Source organism: Anopheles ziemanni, chromosome 3 (assembly GCF_943734765.1).
Source record: "Anopheles ziemanni chromosome 3, idAnoZiCoDA_A2_x.2, whole genome shotgun sequence".
In the NCBI taxonomy this organism is placed as follows: domain Eukaryota; kingdom Metazoa; phylum Arthropoda; class Insecta; order Diptera; family Culicidae; genus Anopheles; species Anopheles ziemanni.
The window spans coordinates 7,556,640-7,573,087 of record NC_080706.1 but is presented as its reverse complement, the minus strand read 5'-3'; the positions used below and the strand labels follow the sequence as shown (position 1 = coordinate 7,573,087).

General features: G+C 47.0%; 3 protein-coding genes across 3 annotated transcripts; 1 reads left to right on the top strand and 2 right to left on the bottom strand.

Annotated features, from left to right (window-relative positions):
* Positions 1 to 7,344: 7,344 nt before the first annotated feature.
* On the top strand, positions 7,345 to 10,256 carry LOC131288108 (zinc finger C2HC domain-containing protein 1C). The gene is made up of 5 exons (XM_058317219.1): positions 7,345 to 7,419; positions 7,584 to 8,144; positions 8,584 to 8,674; positions 9,251 to 9,465; positions 9,561 to 10,256. The coding sequence occupies exons 1-5, from the start codon at positions 7,345 to 7,347 to the stop codon at positions 10,254 to 10,256; spliced, it is 1,638 nt and encodes a 545-aa protein (XP_058173202.1).
* A 1,391-nt stretch (positions 10,257 to 11,647) lies between these two features.
* Positions 11,648 to 13,037, bottom strand: LOC131288610 (dipeptidase 2). The gene is made up of 2 exons (XM_058317758.1): positions 12,228 to 13,037; positions 11,648 to 12,169 (listed from the first exon to the last, which is right to left on the bottom strand). The coding sequence occupies exons 1-2, from the start codon at positions 13,035 to 13,037 to the stop codon at positions 11,648 to 11,650; spliced, it is 1,332 nt and encodes a 443-aa protein (XP_058173741.1).
* Positions 13,038 to 13,560: 523 nt separating this feature from the next.
* Positions 13,561 to 15,834, bottom strand: LOC131286549 (THO complex subunit 1). Its single transcript, XM_058315513.1, has 2 exons — positions 15,746 to 15,834; positions 13,561 to 15,677 (listed from the first exon to the last, which is right to left on the bottom strand). The coding sequence occupies exons 1-2, from the start codon at positions 15,785 to 15,787 to the stop codon at positions 13,635 to 13,637; spliced, it is 2,085 nt and encodes a 694-aa protein (XP_058171496.1). The 5' UTR covers positions 15,788 to 15,834; the 3' UTR covers positions 13,561 to 13,634.
* Between the last annotated feature and the right edge of the window lie 614 nt (positions 15,835 to 16,448).

The following is a 16,448-nucleotide window of genomic DNA, read 5'->3' as shown; positions in this document are numbered from 1 at the left end:
TCATGAAGATTCATTAAGGTTTCAAGATTCGAATCCCTAAAAATTAATGAATCCATCCGAATAAATCTTAGGTGAAAGATTCATATGAATTAATCTCGCCAAAAGAATCATTAAGCACAACACTAGTATTGAGTCAACAGCTTCTCTAAAGCTCTTCGATTTGTTCTAAATAGAGCATTCAAATTTTCAATTTACCAACTCTTCGATCAAAAGTAAAGAACTATTTATTCCAGTACGTCCAAGTTGCGCTTGTATAATGCAAAACTAACTTTTTCTGTCACCTTATACTTACCACAGAACACTATACGTTGGAGGCCGCAATGGCACACCATGCCCATGGCTCCGGAGCGATGGATGAACGTTGCCCGATCGCGTAATGTGGGATCCTCCTACGTAGCCCGCGACCGCAAACCGTGGCCCCTAACCGAAGCATTCCGGTTTCGTCTTGCTTTTAGCAATCGTTGTCATGTCCCGCCTCCCCCCTCGGGCGCACCCTTACCGCACCTCGCTGGCGCTGGTGCTGACTCAACTGGTTGCCCGTTTTAAGCTCGACCTTAAGCCCAAACGTGGCACGTCAAACGCGCGCGCTCGTCGACGATGACGATGATGGTTGCGGTGCGGCGCCGGTGATGCCGATGATTCACGCCAGCCAGTGCCGGGCCGTACGGTATGGGACCGGTTTCGGTTCGGGGGTGTCTTGGGCCCACAACAAATCTGCCACCCGAGCGGAGTGATTTATAGTGCAGCCTTTAACGCGAACGTCACAGTGCTGGAAGCGATAGATTTGCAACTTCACCCGCCAGCTATCTTTCTTGGCCAGCGTAGTTGAATGTTTGAATGTCTCTTCGGGGGTTTTCAATTTTGTTTAAAGCTGACCATTGCTTGGTTGGTGCGCGTTTTGGAGCAAGGACAAAAATGGAAAATCGTAAAATACATAAACCCACCTCGGATTATAACGCTCCGATTCTCCGAGCGTGTAGGCGGAAGTTGATTCTCCCAGCAGCAGCAGCAGCATTACAGTGTCGCTTCTCGCATGAATCGTCAGCAAAAGGGTGTTTTTATTCCGACTTGTTATTATTTTGGAATCGAGGAAGACATTGTTGAGGTGGGTGTCGTTTTCTTTGGCCCCGCGGTGCAATCGATTGCCTGTGTCAGGTTCCGACACACCGGCCACATTGGAATCTTCTTCCCGTTCGGGGAGGGGGTGAGAGGCAGTGTTCCGTGAAGAAATGATTGCGCTTCGGTGTTTTTGCGCGCCACAACACTTGAGCGCGACCATTTATTTCCATCGCGGTTCGCTGGCTCAAACTCAAAACTCATCCCCGAAATCGTGGATGGCACGACCGATGACGAATGTTAGTCACGTTTCGATTCCATCGTCGCACGATGTGGTGAATTTTTAACAGCGCAACATGCAAATGCGTCGTGCGGATGCTTACCGTTGCTTTTCCTGTACCCTTCCCCAGAATGGGCCACTGAATTTGCTTGGCTGGAAAATGGTTCTTTGGGCGAACCGCGAAGGTTAATGCACCTTAGTCGAACGTACGAACGAACGTAAAACATCACTCGGAATGCATAAGTTCTTTCTAAATGCGCATTGTCTTTGATGTAATATTTCTTCATTTTACCACAAACCACAGGCAATGGAAACTGAAGATTTTACCACATAAAAGCGGAAATAAATCTCGCCTAGAAGCTATGCTATCCGTCATAACAGCCGTGGAGTAAATCATATGCACTTTATCGCCCATCAAACTGGCTGCAGAAATTGTTTTCTCCCATTCCGGCAGCATCGTATATTGATGACGCTGTGGTCGTAGTAGGAAAATGGATTGCCGAGGGTGACGCTAGATTTACGGTCGATAGCGGCACACCGCGTGCACGGTGCTGGCCTTGACATTCGCGGGACTGTGGTTTATTTCCTACAAGGAACATCCCGACCAGTACATTTGGGCGTTTACCAAGCACCCACTGCTTCGCACAGCCGTTGGATAAAATCAATTCTCATGTCACATGTGCACATCGGTGTGATGGATAGTGATAACTACTGCCGATGTTGACGGGAAGTTACTTTGTGGATCGTGCACGTCTTCAGTGGGGTTGAGGCATTTTTATCGCACCATCAAATCAACCCAAATCGTGGGAATGATTGAATCTAGCTTGTTTTCCCTTCAGCCTACCCGTTTGGGGCGTTTGTCCGGAGTGGGGTCCCCATTTTTTTATGGATCCATCGAGACAATTAATTAGTTTCCCGATATGTTCTTGGCTACGGTCTGGTGGATCATACATATGTACATGGTTGTAACAATTAACTAAATATCTTTCCGTTTTCCTTCTCCTCTTTCTTGGTCTATTTTTATTACAATCCATAATAAACAAAACTCTTTCATGTTCTTGCACAATCTTAACATTGCAGCGTGTTTCATCAAGACGTAGAATTTTTATTTCCGCACGGTGCAATCTAGAGATAATGCGAATGTCGCCGCTAGCGTTGGCATCAACAGTGAATCGATTGTTGCACCAAGGTTAATCGTGGAAGGAATTTGGCCTCCGTAAAGGCGGAACGGTCCGTCCGGTCGTTCCGCCTCTCGGAGGGCCATTAATTGATAAAGATGAACACTCGGCGGTGAAACGGCGAGGCTTACAATCATCAATGTAATCACCGCACTGAATCATGCGGACGCACGGTTCCTCTAAATATGGTAAACGATCGGCGATTGAATGACCACAGCTCTCCGTGGAAGTTGTTGTCCACTTCCATGAGTTCCTTTTAAGTCAAGAAAACTTCGAAGGGTGTGATGATGTCGTCGTTCTCTTTTCTCATGGCGAGAGGCGTTAAATGCCCAAAACTGACTGAAGTCCATCCAATGACCTCAGTGCGCGGGTAATGTTGAATGTAACCTACCGCAAATGTCGGCAATGAGCAAGAAGCAAGTTTGCTGACCAACGTGTCGAACGCCTACACGTGAGCTAACCGGTCCGTTGCGAACAAGCTCGTTTGCTCCTCGGGGCCACTTTACAGTAGAAACATGGGCACCCAAACTCCAAACTCTGGTTTAATGGATTTTTCAAATGCACCATAACATCTTATGCCCACGTTGTTAATGTCTTTGGTGAAATCAGCCCACAGCTCTGATTTTTCGCACGACTCGTAAAGTAGCCGGGAGAGAGAGAAAATCAATTTGGTTTCATTTGATTGGTTAAATCGTTTACCAATCGTTAGTTTGAAATTCAATAGACAATGTTTTACATAATGTGATAGTACCGATATGGGCCAACTGCTCATTCATAGAAATTAAAAAAATAATGTTTGCTATGCAAACGATGTAACAAAAGGACGTTCAGCAAAATTGCCATGCAAAGCTATCCGCCCCAATAAGCGCGTCCATTTTGTGCACGCTCATCACTATCAGCGACGACAAGGGATGATATTGATTATTTTAGCCGAATTGATTATAGTCCTCGCGCTTCCCGCTCCAAGCACAGCACACCCCCCAAGTAGTATGTGTTCCGGATTCGAGCAAGAGAATCCTTTTGCAAGAATATAAAAAGACAGCGAACAATAAATTTCCGTCCATTTCCGTGCCCGGAGAGACAAAACAAAACGACATTCCTCCAGAGCAAAACAATGAACGGACTTAAATAAAGGAAGCGAGTAGAGGATACGCCAGAGTCAAACGGGAAAGGAATGCAGTAACTAATAAAAGCGGATTGCTTCCAGTTTGATGCTTCGCTGACACTGGCTGGTGGCAGCATTTGTAAGCGATTGATAAGATTGAGAAACTCTTCAATCTTACGAAATGGTATTGAAATTGGAATGGAAAAGATGTGAAATTCCATCATCCGACGGATGGAAATGGCGTGGAATATTTATTTGATGACTATTCAATTTGGTTCCGTTTGCTTTAGATATGAAATTTCGGAACACTGGTGCGATAGTATTGTCACAAAAAGGCAATAAGGTACTCTTTTACATGGTCACACCAAGCTGAGTTTGTGTTTTAATGGTATTGGTAGTAAAATCGTTCGTTATAACAATCTGTAACCAATCGAAACGTAAACTCGAGCGTTGCCATATGCTGTTACATAATTTTCTCCATCATTTCCTTCCCTTCGCTCTACTTCGTATTTCCCGAAACTAAACATCTAATTAGTCGCTATCGTTCCTATCAGACAGCTCCCCGGTGTGGGCTCCAAAATTCCCTTCGTTTCGGCCGCCAAAAACGACCCAACTTGTGGCTTGTGTTGAATCAAAAGTTAAACAGATGGTTATTCGCAAAATCTTGCCAATGGAAAAGGCGGTACATGCATATTAAATACGCGACTACAATGACAGCGTGCGCTACAACCGGAAAGGAAATGTGTAGATTTGATTTAATAATTTGGAAAGTGGAATATATTAACACTGACGTAAGCGCAACTTGACTATCGTATTTCATTTCTCTTCTTGGTCTTGGTTAGAAGAAGTTATGAGTACTGCAAGTCATATTCCCTACCATGGGATGGCTAAGAGAATCTAGCTCCTATTACATTGCTTGTTAGAACCCGACCGTTGGTGCTGGTGTACGCTGGTGAGAAAATCATCAACCAACACCTGAACTCAATTAAAATGAATCAGATCCACTGCAACGACCTGCAACAAGTTAACGTCGTCCGTAGGCCGACGCAACAGTTCGTTGCCATCGTTCTGCCTGAACCTGTCATGAAAGGATCAAGAGATTGTAACACGGTACGACAGCAACGACTTTTATCCAATTAACCGAGCGCCGGGGGTTTGGTTTAAAAAAAACTGGAGCTGATTGGATGAAACTGAATAGTGCTTAAAAATCATTCAATATTATTCCAATCACCTCCATTGGGGAGCATCCTGGAGCACGCCGGATGGGACCAGAGAGAAAGCATATGTTATCCTTTTTTCCAATCCTGTCCTATCTCCATGTTCACCTTTCAAAGTCAATCGATGGAATTACATCTCCATGCAATTAGGCTACATTGGAATGATTTTTGCACAAATGGTGAGGACATGCACGTGTGTCCAGAAGGGTGAACATTGTCTACCATTGAGAGAAAGCACCGTCGTCATCGCATGCATAGCGCTGCGCCACCCATTCCGTGCCCACTCAAAACGCCCGTTGACGCCATCGCCTTTCCGAAGAACAATCGATATTTAAATCACCTGCACACATGTCCGCAGGATTCCCCGCTTCATGTTTACCGCTTCGTGTTGCCCTTCAACACAGCACATTAATGATTCAAGGAATCTCACTCCCGGCACCGCGGCCATGAACCCTTACAGCCAGATAGCAATCACCTGGCATGTCATGTGTCGTCCTTTGTCCGGACCAAACCTGTCGGAACGTCGAACTCAAAAACATTTGTTCACATCGTGATAGACAGAGTGACGTCGACGTTCGGTTGGCCCTGGTGTTACCACACTCCGGGTTACGGTTCTGGGCAACAGTACGCCAGAGGGCCCAGGTTCGGCATGTTGTGTCACTGCTGGTGATCCCGGGAGCTGCCCTCTTGGAAAGGGGCATCGTGAAAATTCTCGCCGTGAAGTGGTCGTCTTATGCCACACGGAAGTGCACCTAAGCCGGACCCTCTGCCGGTCCGCGGAACGATTGTGAGTGGGGCGGTGAGCGTTAGCCTGGATGATTCCTGGACTGGCCGCAGTTTACTCGAGGCCCTGGGTCGCCTGCCATTACGGGCCTTTGACGTAAGTGCAGCTGAAGATGTTAGAATTCCTGATACAATGCATATCTATTGGGACATACTTATACCGTAAGGTATGTTCCCAATGCCATTTTATTAGTGATCCATGAAATTGGTGGCAGTCCAAGTGAATTGTTTATGTTTTAAAGGACCAATCGGCCATTTAATCAATCTTCTGGTTGAAATAGCTTGAATTAGAATGTAGATGGTTTCTTAATTCATAATGATGATCCTAAGATGCGACATTGTTGATGTCTTGAATTTTCTAAGTTCATTGACACTACCGACTTATCGTTTGAATCACTAAACTCAATTATTTTGGTTTCGTGCGTGGTCAACATTGAGACCTTATTTATTGATGGTCTACAGTAAGACCCACAATTAATCGAACATTATTGACTGGGAACTGGGAACTGTATGAAAGACTTTAGCAAAGTTGTTGTCCAAATAAAAAATAAAGTGTCCATAACACCGTCTGGAAATTATTTTTTTAATAATTTTTGTCTCCTCCCCCAAAAGTATCGTGCAGCCAACTGTACCAGTTTTCAAAAGTTATCATAGAGTGAGAACAAATCTATTACAGCCCATTACCGCCCACAAAAAATATGGCCAGGGGGATTTTGAACTTTCGTGTAAATGAAACACATCAAACACCCATTCCGTTGTCCTTCCCGGGTGACCAACACGTTCTCCATCGATCGGTCGTACCCTCAGCGTCCTTCCGTCAAGGGAACCGTCCTCGCCGAAGGCCAAACCCTGATGTTATTATCCACGAGGCCATTACCCATCCTACGGTCGGTATGGTGTCATCATGATTTGGTGTTTCTGTTTTTTTTTTTATCCATTTCAGTCCGCTCTACACGAGTGTCCTTTCGCTTGCACATGAGACAGGATGTGAGGGTACGAGGGAAAGCGACGCTGGCAATGGCAGCGACAGGACTCCGTTTCCTCCACCACCTAAGGGGGCTAGGGTTGCGTGTCTTTCCGTGAGTGTGTATGTTACGTTCGCATCGCTTTCGATTTCTAGCTCCCGGTTTTGGCCGGCGAATGGCGGGAAACCCTTCTGCTTCTGCTTTAGGGAGTTTTGTGTTTTATTTTTCTCCTCGCCCGTAACCTCGTTCTTGGCGCGAGGTGCCCAGCGACCGACCCAAACAATGCTGGCGCGTGCTCCTTATTGCATAAATTGCTTCCACCGTCACCGGTGCAGCCCCCGGGGGCTTTGGCCACGTTGGGGTTGGGGTCCGGAGGAAGGACTATAAATAAATCTACCCCAGTTTTCGTTAGCCTTCCTGTTTGGAAATGTGCAACATTGGCTTGGGGTGCGCTGGTGGTGGTGATGGCATTAACGATCCACCGGATTTTCCTTGTTTTTTCTTTTTGTTTTTGATTCCTTATTTAGATCCTGTTGGGGCAACGATGGGAGCGGGGAGGGGTTGTCGGGTAAGGGGTGAAGACACTATGCAACGGTGTTTCGTTCATCGGTACGGTTTGTGGATGGTTTGTTTTGATTCGGTCGCTCAGTCGTGGATGTGCCCTGCAGGGATTCGAACGCCCTTTTGAGACCCGCGTCGGTGTATGTGTGCCTGGCCAAGCCCTGTTCGCAGTGTGAGAAGCCCCGCCCGAAAACGCAACATGAAGCTGAAGTCGCTGGATTACGGTGACATTATCGAGAGTTTCACTAATCGATATGAAAATATCGTTAAGAAGGTAGCGGAGATGGAAGAGTTCTGTGTCCTAGTTGTTCGATAGACCAAAGGCTTATCCTGTCGTGCTTGTGCTGTACTGTGAACTGTTGGCCAAAGCGGTGGCAGCGAATCGATGCACTCGTTTTGTGGAATCATCTAACGCTCGCTTTCCTCCTTGCTTCGCAGATGCGCTTTCAGCAGCGCCAGCAGCAGGAACGTGACCAACGGAAAATCGACCAGATTGCCACCCGAACGACCACGACGACGACGACGGCGGCATCGGTGGTTACGTCGTCCAATGGGCGCACCACCACAAACAGCGCGGCAAGTGCAACGGTCGAGCTATCCGAGCGTCTCAACGCCACCACCCTCTCGTCCACGCTCGGTGCGGGCAAGGTGCGCCAAATGTTCGACGAACGGCGCCACCGGGTGGCCGGCATCGACAAGAGCTACCCGCTGCAGCCGATCCAAACGAAAACGACAGCGACAGGAATCGCAACGACGACGATGACGGCGGCGGCGGCGGCTGCTACCAATGGCAACTACACCGTCAACGGCAATAACAGCGCCAGCAATGGTGGTCTCGCCGATGGATCGCTTTCCCGGGGTGTGGCCAAGGCAGGGCTAAACAATAAAACACGTGTCCCGCCGATATCGGCCAACTCCCGGCCCCGCTTGATGCAGCAGCAGCCGCCGAGCCAACGTGGTCAGAATTTGCGCCAACAGGACAGCAACGTGGGCTTGCAGGTAGGTTCGGAAAAAAGGGATCCCTTGCCAGGGATGTTGAACTGTTTATTGTAAGCCAGAATATTGTACCAGAATTTTTACCAGTATTTTAATTAAGACTTATTGGATTACGTTATATGGAAATAGATTCATTTTATTATTTAGTTAAACACATACTCATAGCATTGAAAATTATCAATCCATTGGTGTCCTTTTGATGTAGTCTTTTAATATTTATGATTCTTTTTTATTATTTTATAGTACTATGAGAGATAATCGGAAAACACTAGTTCGAATATAAACATTTGAATATGGTTTATATATTTTTCAAAATTAAACAACTGCTAAATCTGTTATTCGGACCCATTCCCATTTTAAAGTGATCTTACCATTGGCTTCACACTGAGACCGGCTAACGAGGTTTTATTCATTGTCATGTTTTCCACGCTTTTTCCCTCAGGGCTCCCGTGGTAGCAATTCCGGTGAAACCTTGCAGGCCGAGGCAGAAGCCGATGACAACGATAATTTTCTGGAGCTGGAAAAGTTTCCAGGTAAGTAACAATCGATCGTTGGTCAATTATGCCCTTTCCACCGGCCCCCTTCCCCCCGGTTCGGAATCAAACATGTGCACTCGTTCCTTGGTATCGGAGCCGCTTGACGTGCACGTGTGCACGGCTACACAAAAATCGATTAACATATCGGGGAAAGGTTTTCCCTTTTGGCAGAACGGTTCTGCTGCATTTGCCGGGCCGCCAGGTTGTCCTGGACAGGGGGAGGTTCACCCTTTTTGTGTTATTTACTACCCCGTGCTACGTAACGAACACACGGGGTTCTGCTACGTTCGAATTGTGTAAAGCTTCCGTACATGGTTGGTTGGGTGTGGGTTTGGGTTTTATTTTGACGAATGAGTCTTGCAATAGCAGACAAATTGAGGCATCCTTCTCCTCGTTTTCATCGTGGAGAGTAAACTTTCAATTACATTATTGTGCCCTAAAAGCGAATAGTTCAAGCCGGCATTTTGTTCTCGTAAAACCACCATGGTTTATTATATCCAAGCATGCCAAGCGTCTGCCACGCGAGCACTTTTTGTTAATTCGTTAATCAATTTGTTTGTTATCCTTTTCCAGACACGATGTCACTCGAAGGCGATTTAGTAAATTCAACAAATCACATCCATTCCCCCAACGGAAACTATGTTCCGGCGAAAACACCACGAAGCAATGGCTCATCGAGGACGTTGCCAAACTCGTCTGTTCAAAAAGCGACCAGAAAGCCTTCGGTAACCACAACAACGGCTACGTCGGCTGCTTCGACTCCACGATCCACGAACGGATCCGCCAAAGTAAGCTACGATTTTTTGTTTTTCTTTTTCATTTGTCGTTTGAATTTAGAAATAAAAATATCAATCAATTCCTTTTGGTTCATCTCCATTTTCAGTCGGGCACCGCGCCGTCACGATTTGTTGGGCCGGTAAAATCCAACGGGCCGTCGCGTACCGTAACGCAGCCAAGTCCTGTCAGTTCGGCAGGTTCGGTGCGGAAGGCGTCGGCGAATGGTGGCAGTATGCTTTCAGCAACGTCGCTCGCCAACGAACCAGTGCCCGATGGCTTGACACGGTGTGAAATTTGCTCTCGCAACTTTGCCGACGACCGGATCGAGAAGCACCGGATAATCTGCCAGAAGACGAAGTCGAAAAAGCGCAAGGTGTTCGACGCCACGAAGCACCGCGTGCAGGGAACGGATGCGGAAAAGTACGTCCTCAGAGGAAAGAAGACTTCCGTCACTGCGCAAGCTCGAAAGCCATCCACGCAACTAGCTCCGGCGGTCGCGTCTGCCGGACAAGTGGCGGCCGGCGGTGGCAACAAGCAGAGCAACTGGCGAAAAAAGCACGAAGAATTCATTGCCACCATCCGGGCCGCAAAGGAACTGAAGGCCCATCTGGCGAAGGGTGGCAAGCTGTCCGATCTACCACCGCCGCCACCGTCCGAGAATCCAGACTACGTCCAATGTCCGCACTGTTCGCGCCGCTTCAATCAGACCGCCGCCGATCGGCACATCCCAAAATGTGCCACGATGCTGCATAACAAACCGAAACCGAAACCGAAGGCGGCCTCGACCGGGCGAAGATACTGAACACTTTCCCGGAGTGGAAATGGCAGGCCACTCTCATCAAGCATTTATTATTGCATGTATTTTTTTTTTTACTAATTTACTACTACCTACCGTCCGTTTCGTACCTTTGGAACGATTGAAATTTTAGAGCAAAATTTTAGTTTATGAACAAAAAAGTCAGATGCCTGAAGGGATGGTACAACCTGTTGTGGAAAATCGACCGAATACTCACCTGAAACCGAAAGAAAAGTACACGAAACGATGAAACTGATAATCATCATGCCATACTAACCCACGAAACACGAAAGATCGAACAAGAAATAAAAACCGTCTTTTTATCGAAGTGCTTAACAAACAATAAACAAAAGAGCATGCAACATATAAAAAACCCCTAACGCGCAAATACTATACGACATGGCTGTGTGTGTGACGACAAGATGCAAAACAAAAATGAAAATTTGTGTATTTATGAGAATCAATAAAACCGTAAAAACACATAATGAAAATAAAGTCTTCTTCTTTTAAACCGCACGCGACAAGGGTTAGGTTGTTAATTAAAACATTTATATTTTAATATTCTTTATTAGATAAGAACTTTTTACGAAGGGCCGTGACCCTCGAATGTAATCGTAAATATAGTATTTGTTTTGTACGCCAGCACTACGAACACAATACGAGAAGCAAAAGGTTTTATTTTTTGATCCACATTTCCTTTTCTTCTTAGTTCCAATTGTTCCAATCCTCAATGTCCTTACAAATCTCTTTAAAAAAAAAACTTCTCCAACTAATTTGTCCCTTCAAACTCCCATCCCTCCCGTGGGACACCTTCGGACTTTTTCGGTCCTCATTCAAATGGTCCAACACTAACTGCCAGTTCGCGCAACGTTCGGAGAACCGTCTGCAGGTTCTTTCGGAACGACGTTTCCAATTGTATTTATCTATATCGCAACGGACTTTGTTTCTAATAGTTTTCATAATATTCACACTAGGTACTACAGATGAAAGCAACAAAATGAAACTACAGCAATGAAATGGAAACGACATACTCTGTAGAGGTGATTCAAATGATGTGCTGCCAGAAGATATTGATATGCTAATTCTAGTTTTTTCTAAAATTTTCTCACGTTTCTAATAACAAATAGGGTAACTACCATTAGAGGGGATGAGTTCCACTTAAAACTTCTGCAGCTTTCCTTTAATGGAGCGGCTATGTGAATTGCATCGTTTTCGTTTGTTTTTCACACAGTTTGTATTTGTGTTCGTGTGAAAAACGGTAATACTTTAAGTACTGGTATTCGATTCCCAACACGTGGGTTTTGTCAATGACAAAAGAGGAGGAAAAAGAGAGTTACCCGGATATACTGTGCCGTATCCGGACGCAGCACACAAAAAAGCTCCTGCGTAAGCTTCCCTTACGTCTCTGGATACCGACAGTACGCGTTGCCTTCGATGGACTCGAGCGGTATCCAGTCTTCGGACAGCGGCAACCGGTTCTTGTTCGTTTCGACCTCCCTCAGCACTCGCACAATGTTCCCCCCAACCAGCTTCTTGATGGCAACCGAGCCCCACAGTCGATCCCGTGCCAGTTCGGCCAGCAGCATCGGGTAGTTCTTAGGCGACCCACTGAGCCCCACGTGCTCCACCCCGGCAATAGCGCGTATGTAGTTGATGGCCGTTATGGCATCCTTCAGCGACATCGGTTTGTCGCCGCATCGTTCCACGTTCAGCATCAACACTCCGCCGTTCTGGGACAGAGCGCTCAGGATGTGGTCCGGCACGGCTGCCGTCGTTCCATTGCAGGCCATCGACGAAGGAAGCGCATTGGAGAGCAGAAGCGGTGCTTTGGCGACGTTCAGTGCGACCATCATGGCTGGTTCGGAGAGTCGGGAAATTTCCACCAACATACCCAGCCGGTTCATTTCCTGGATGATCACCTACGAAAGGCATTCGGGTTAGTCGATGGACCTTAGCGTCCCTCTTGTTATACCTTACCTCGCCAAAGTTGGTCAACGTGGAAGGGAGATTTTCGTCGAAGAAATCGTTCCTTATCGAAGCACTGGCCCAAGGAGTCGTGCAACCAACGCCAGTTAAGGAAACGAACCTAGCGCCCAGAGAGTACATCGAGCGAAGTACGGCCAAACTCGAGCCTAGCGTATGTCCACCTTCCAGCCCGAACAGGATGGCCAGTTTACCTTCCGTGTGCGCCTGCTCCATTTCGTCCGCATTCTCCACCACCGCCATATCCCCATTTTTGCCTACCAATCGCCTCGCTTCATCCAACCCCTCCAGAGTGAGCTGCACCGCATCCAGATACTGGGCGGCACAAGGAACCGCGATGGGCCACAGCAGTGCACCGACCATGCCACTCTTCACTTCTGCGAAACTTTTACTAAAATTCGCACCCATCGGTGGTGCCCAATATCCCTCCACCAACGGTGACTCCACCAGCAGACGCCTGATGAAGGCCAGGCGGGCCTCGAGCAGCGAGGACGAACGGAGCTGCAATCCGAGCGGGATACCGGCCGCAAGTGCCACACATACCAGTAGGCCCGACACGAGGGCGATTATCTTGCGACTCCGGCGATCTTTGGCCAGTTTTGGCGGGGGTGGTGAAATGCTCTCCTTCGTGTACGAATGAATGCTCCCGTTCTTTATCTTCTCCGGGTACTTGGTGATTTCCGGCGGTAGCTCAATGTCCGCTATCTCGGTGAACACGAAGCAGTGCTGCTTGCAACCGGCCGGATGCTGATGCACCGGATGGAGCTCCATAAAGTCCACGTTTGGCATAGGCGTTGTATTCATCGTACTGCCGTGTAGCGGGTTAGTGAAGACAACGAACCACTACGCAGCTCCGTGCTGGTAAAACTCCTTACTTAACGTGACTAGAATTCTAAATACAAGCACTCCGAGCTCACCATCACCATCGGAAGAACATTTTAGTACGATTGCTTTTGGAATCCACTGGTCTAGTGTAAATTTCTTTCAGTGGCAGATGTTCGTTTGAAAAAATGCAATGGATTATTTTCCTTCAGAGACGATGCAAAACAGTCTTTGTACTGATTATGAAGGCAAGCTGCGGGACATGCGCAGTTTCTCCACGAAAAATGTCCTTACCTCTTGCCAGGATGAAGTTTTCCTATGAATACGAAACAGCTTACGAATGGAATTTGAATGTACCGTTAACTATTGGTTAGTCAAACTAATTCCTATTGCATTCAGAAATGGAAAAAGATGTAAAACCAGGTGAAGATTTGAAATTGATTAATGCTTCTCGTTCAGTTTTTAAAACACTGTGCGAACAAACCAAGATTATGTTTTTAGGAATTTATGGAAACGACATTTATTTTACCGACATCTATAGGAAATGATACAAGCCGAATATTGGCCACCTTAGTGAGCTCACTCTGATACATCCTCAGCCTTATCACTAAGTAGTGCAATCATTTGCTTGACCGCATCGGCTGCAGGCATCATTTCCAAACCCTCCAGAATGTACGCCAAGTTGTCCAGACTTGCATCCATGTCGTCGTCGAACCAGAGTGTCAACAAATGGCAGCACTGGTCCACCACAGTGGCATTTTCCGACTCAAAGTACTGGATCTCGTCGGCACTATACCCAAGCTTAGTGGCTAGCTTCTTCCAGTCCTTTCCGATGCTCGGTGCCAGCTCGGAAAGCTGCTCCTTGCTCACCGCAAGCGTTTTGTGGGTGTTTTTATCTTCCGGCGTCAGCTGCTCTGTCTTCAACAGTTCCGTTTCCATCTGCTCGTGTTCCTCATCCCCAACCAGTCCCTCACCTTCGGCTTCCGTCTGTTCTGTGGATTGGGGTGCTGTTTCCTCTTTGATTGCATTTTCCAGTTTGATGTCGAGCTTGTCCTTCTGGATCTTCTTGCGAACGCTCTCGAGGTAGTCGGACACCTTGTACGAGGGTGTGTTGAACAGCGTGAAGAAGTGAGGCGATTGACGGGCAAGCAAACGTAGCGCGCGCCACTCGAACGAAGGGTCCTGTTTTTCTTTCGGATTCTCTAGGTAAGACTCGAGAGATGGTAGAAAATTTCTATCCGTACCCTTGCATGCCTGCAAATTGTCCGGACAAAGGTTCCACAGGCGCGTTATTTCCTGGTTGCCCATGTAAAACTTGCCCTGTTTTGTTGCGTCCCGAATCAGGTCTCCCAACGGTCGACGGGGTCGTTTGGCCGGAGGACGACCACTAGAAGCCGTTACCGCTGGGGCCGCTCCAGAACCCGAGCTGGTTGTTGCTGTGGTAGACGAGCCTTCTTCTAGCACCGCTTCCGGACGCTTGAACTCTTTGCAACCCTCATTCTTCCAGCTGTTCCACAGTTCCTCGCGTGTCAGCATGTGCCGCACGGTAGTGGCAAACTTTTTTCCATTTGGAGGAGACTCCTCGATCAACCGGTACACTACCGTTTCGGTTTCCTTCAACCAATCGCTCTGTGCTTGCGTGAGGATGTGCGTCTCGGCCTTGAACTTCACCGTAGAATTGAGGTACTGGAACAGAATGAGAAACTGTACCAACACTGAGCGTCGGAAGTTCGAATCGGAAAGCTGTAACGAAAGCAGCTTCGGATTGGTAAGGAATTTAGCGAAGAAATGTCCCGATTCACGGATTTGGTCCTCCTCCATACGATCGTCGGTCGCGGCGGATCCTTCGGGTGCCTTCGTACTAACACTCGATGCACGATGCTCTTCCAGCTTGAAGCTAATGAACGCCGCCAATACACTGCCGGCATGGGTGGCAAATGTTTTCCATTGGACTTTGTTGTAGCACTGATTTGGGTTGCGGAAAAAATCTTGTAACGCCCAAAACTTGCAGTACAGATTGTAGTCAATCTTGAGTTTCTCATCTTCCGTCTTCGCATCGTCCTCTACCTCACTGCCTGCAGACAGCTGTTCGAGTGTCATTTCATTCCCTTCCATGCCGTACTCGGTGATATTCTCCAGGTTAAACTCCGATATGATGTTCAAGCCGCTGCGCTCGGAGAATGGGAAAAACTTGGCCAAGAACAGCAGTATCCGTCCACAGAAAACTGTGTTTTGCGAGCGGGACAACCGCCGTAACAAATCGTTGCACATACGAAGCAGATTGTGTTTGCAAGCGGTGAAGAAAAATTCTTCCTTCCAAATGGCCACATTGTTCTCAACGTACGTAAAGATTTTCTCGGCCCGATCTAATGTTACCGCATCGAAGATGTCCCCCAGAAGTACCACCGGCATCGTCGCGACCGTCATATCCTTGCGGCAGGATGTGACGGCGAAGCTGATAAACCGCTCGATGGCAGGGATGTCCTCCGTTTTCGTGAGCAACATATCTCGAAACGCCTGATGTAGTGCCGTCTTTTTATCGTTATCGCTGGCACGCGCGGCATCATATTCCGCCTTCAGCAATTCGATGTCGTCCTCTTTGAACGCACGCTTCAGCGATTCCTAACGAATGAATCAATGGTGCACGGGTAAGTAGTAGCAGTTAAACTCGTCTTTCACTTTTAACTTACGGAAAATGCTTTCAATAGCACTAGAAAATTTGATGAACTCATTTCCCGGCCACTTGTTTGCTATAATTTCACTAACTTGTAGCGGCGTTCCAGATTGATAGTAAATGTACTTTCAATGTAAACAATTCAAGCTTTGCTTTGATGACAGTTTGCCTCTTCAATCCCAAGCACGAAGAAAAAGAGGGTACCTAGTCAAGATGTTAAATTTTAAAACCTCATTGCGCACAGTATTTTTTTTAATTTACAGGATTTATACGATCCATACACAAGCTCTAACTTAAAGGCAAAATATTTTCACTCTAGCTTATCTCAATTGGTTCAAATAAAAAGCAGGCAAAGCTGTTCTCATGTAGAATCCGACCCGATATTATCGACGCACATAAATCGACGCTCAAAGCTGTCAAAATACATGGCACAGCTTATAAGTTTACGTTGGACTTTACGAGGTCTACCTGCAACGTTCGCGTTCAAACGCCAATAGTCTTTATTTTGACGCAGCATTGTGCGCTTCGTTGGGTATGTTAGAACGCTATCATTCGCGAAACCACGGCACTTGTTAAAACAATCAATTGTTCATATAGGTCGTCGAGTGCATTAAGTTCCCCTCAACCCACAGTGCGTAGCATCAACATAACTTTTCTAATCGTATCTAGCTGGAAATCGGTTGCAATTCTTTGCTAGTCTTATAAGAATTCTTAAATAC

What these genes read in the sequence shown, in the direction of transcription:
- LOC131286549 (XM_058315513.1), bottom strand. Translation starts at nt 15,787, where the DNA reads ATGAGTTCATCAAATTTTCTAGTGCTATTGAAAGCATTTTCC. An exon ending in TGCTATTGAAAGCATTTTCC is followed by an intron (nt 15,678 to 15,745) that starts GTAAGTTAAAAG and finishes TTCATTCGTTAG; the next exon opens with GAATCGCTGAAGCGTGCGTT.
- LOC131288610 (XM_058317758.1), bottom strand. Translation starts at nt 13,037, where the DNA reads ATGAATACAACGCCTATGCCAAACGTGGACTTTATGGAGCTCCATCCG. An exon ending in CGTTGACCAACTTTGGCGAG is followed by an intron (nt 12,170 to 12,227) that starts GTAAGGTATAAC and finishes TGCCTTTCGTAG; the next exon opens with GTGATCATCCAGGAAATGAA.
- LOC131288108 (XM_058317219.1), top strand. Translation starts at nt 7,345, where the DNA reads ATGAAGCTGAAGTCGCTGGATTACGGTGACATTATCGAGAGTTTCACT. An exon ending in ACAGCAACGTGGGCTTGCAG is followed by an intron (nt 8,145 to 8,583) that starts GTAGGTTCGGAA and finishes TTTTTCCCTCAG; the next exon opens with GGCTCCCGTGGTAGCAATTC. An exon ending in CCACGAACGGATCCGCCAAA is followed by an intron (nt 9,466 to 9,560) that starts GTAAGCTACGAT and finishes CTCCATTTTCAG; the next exon opens with TCGGGCACCGCGCCGTCACG.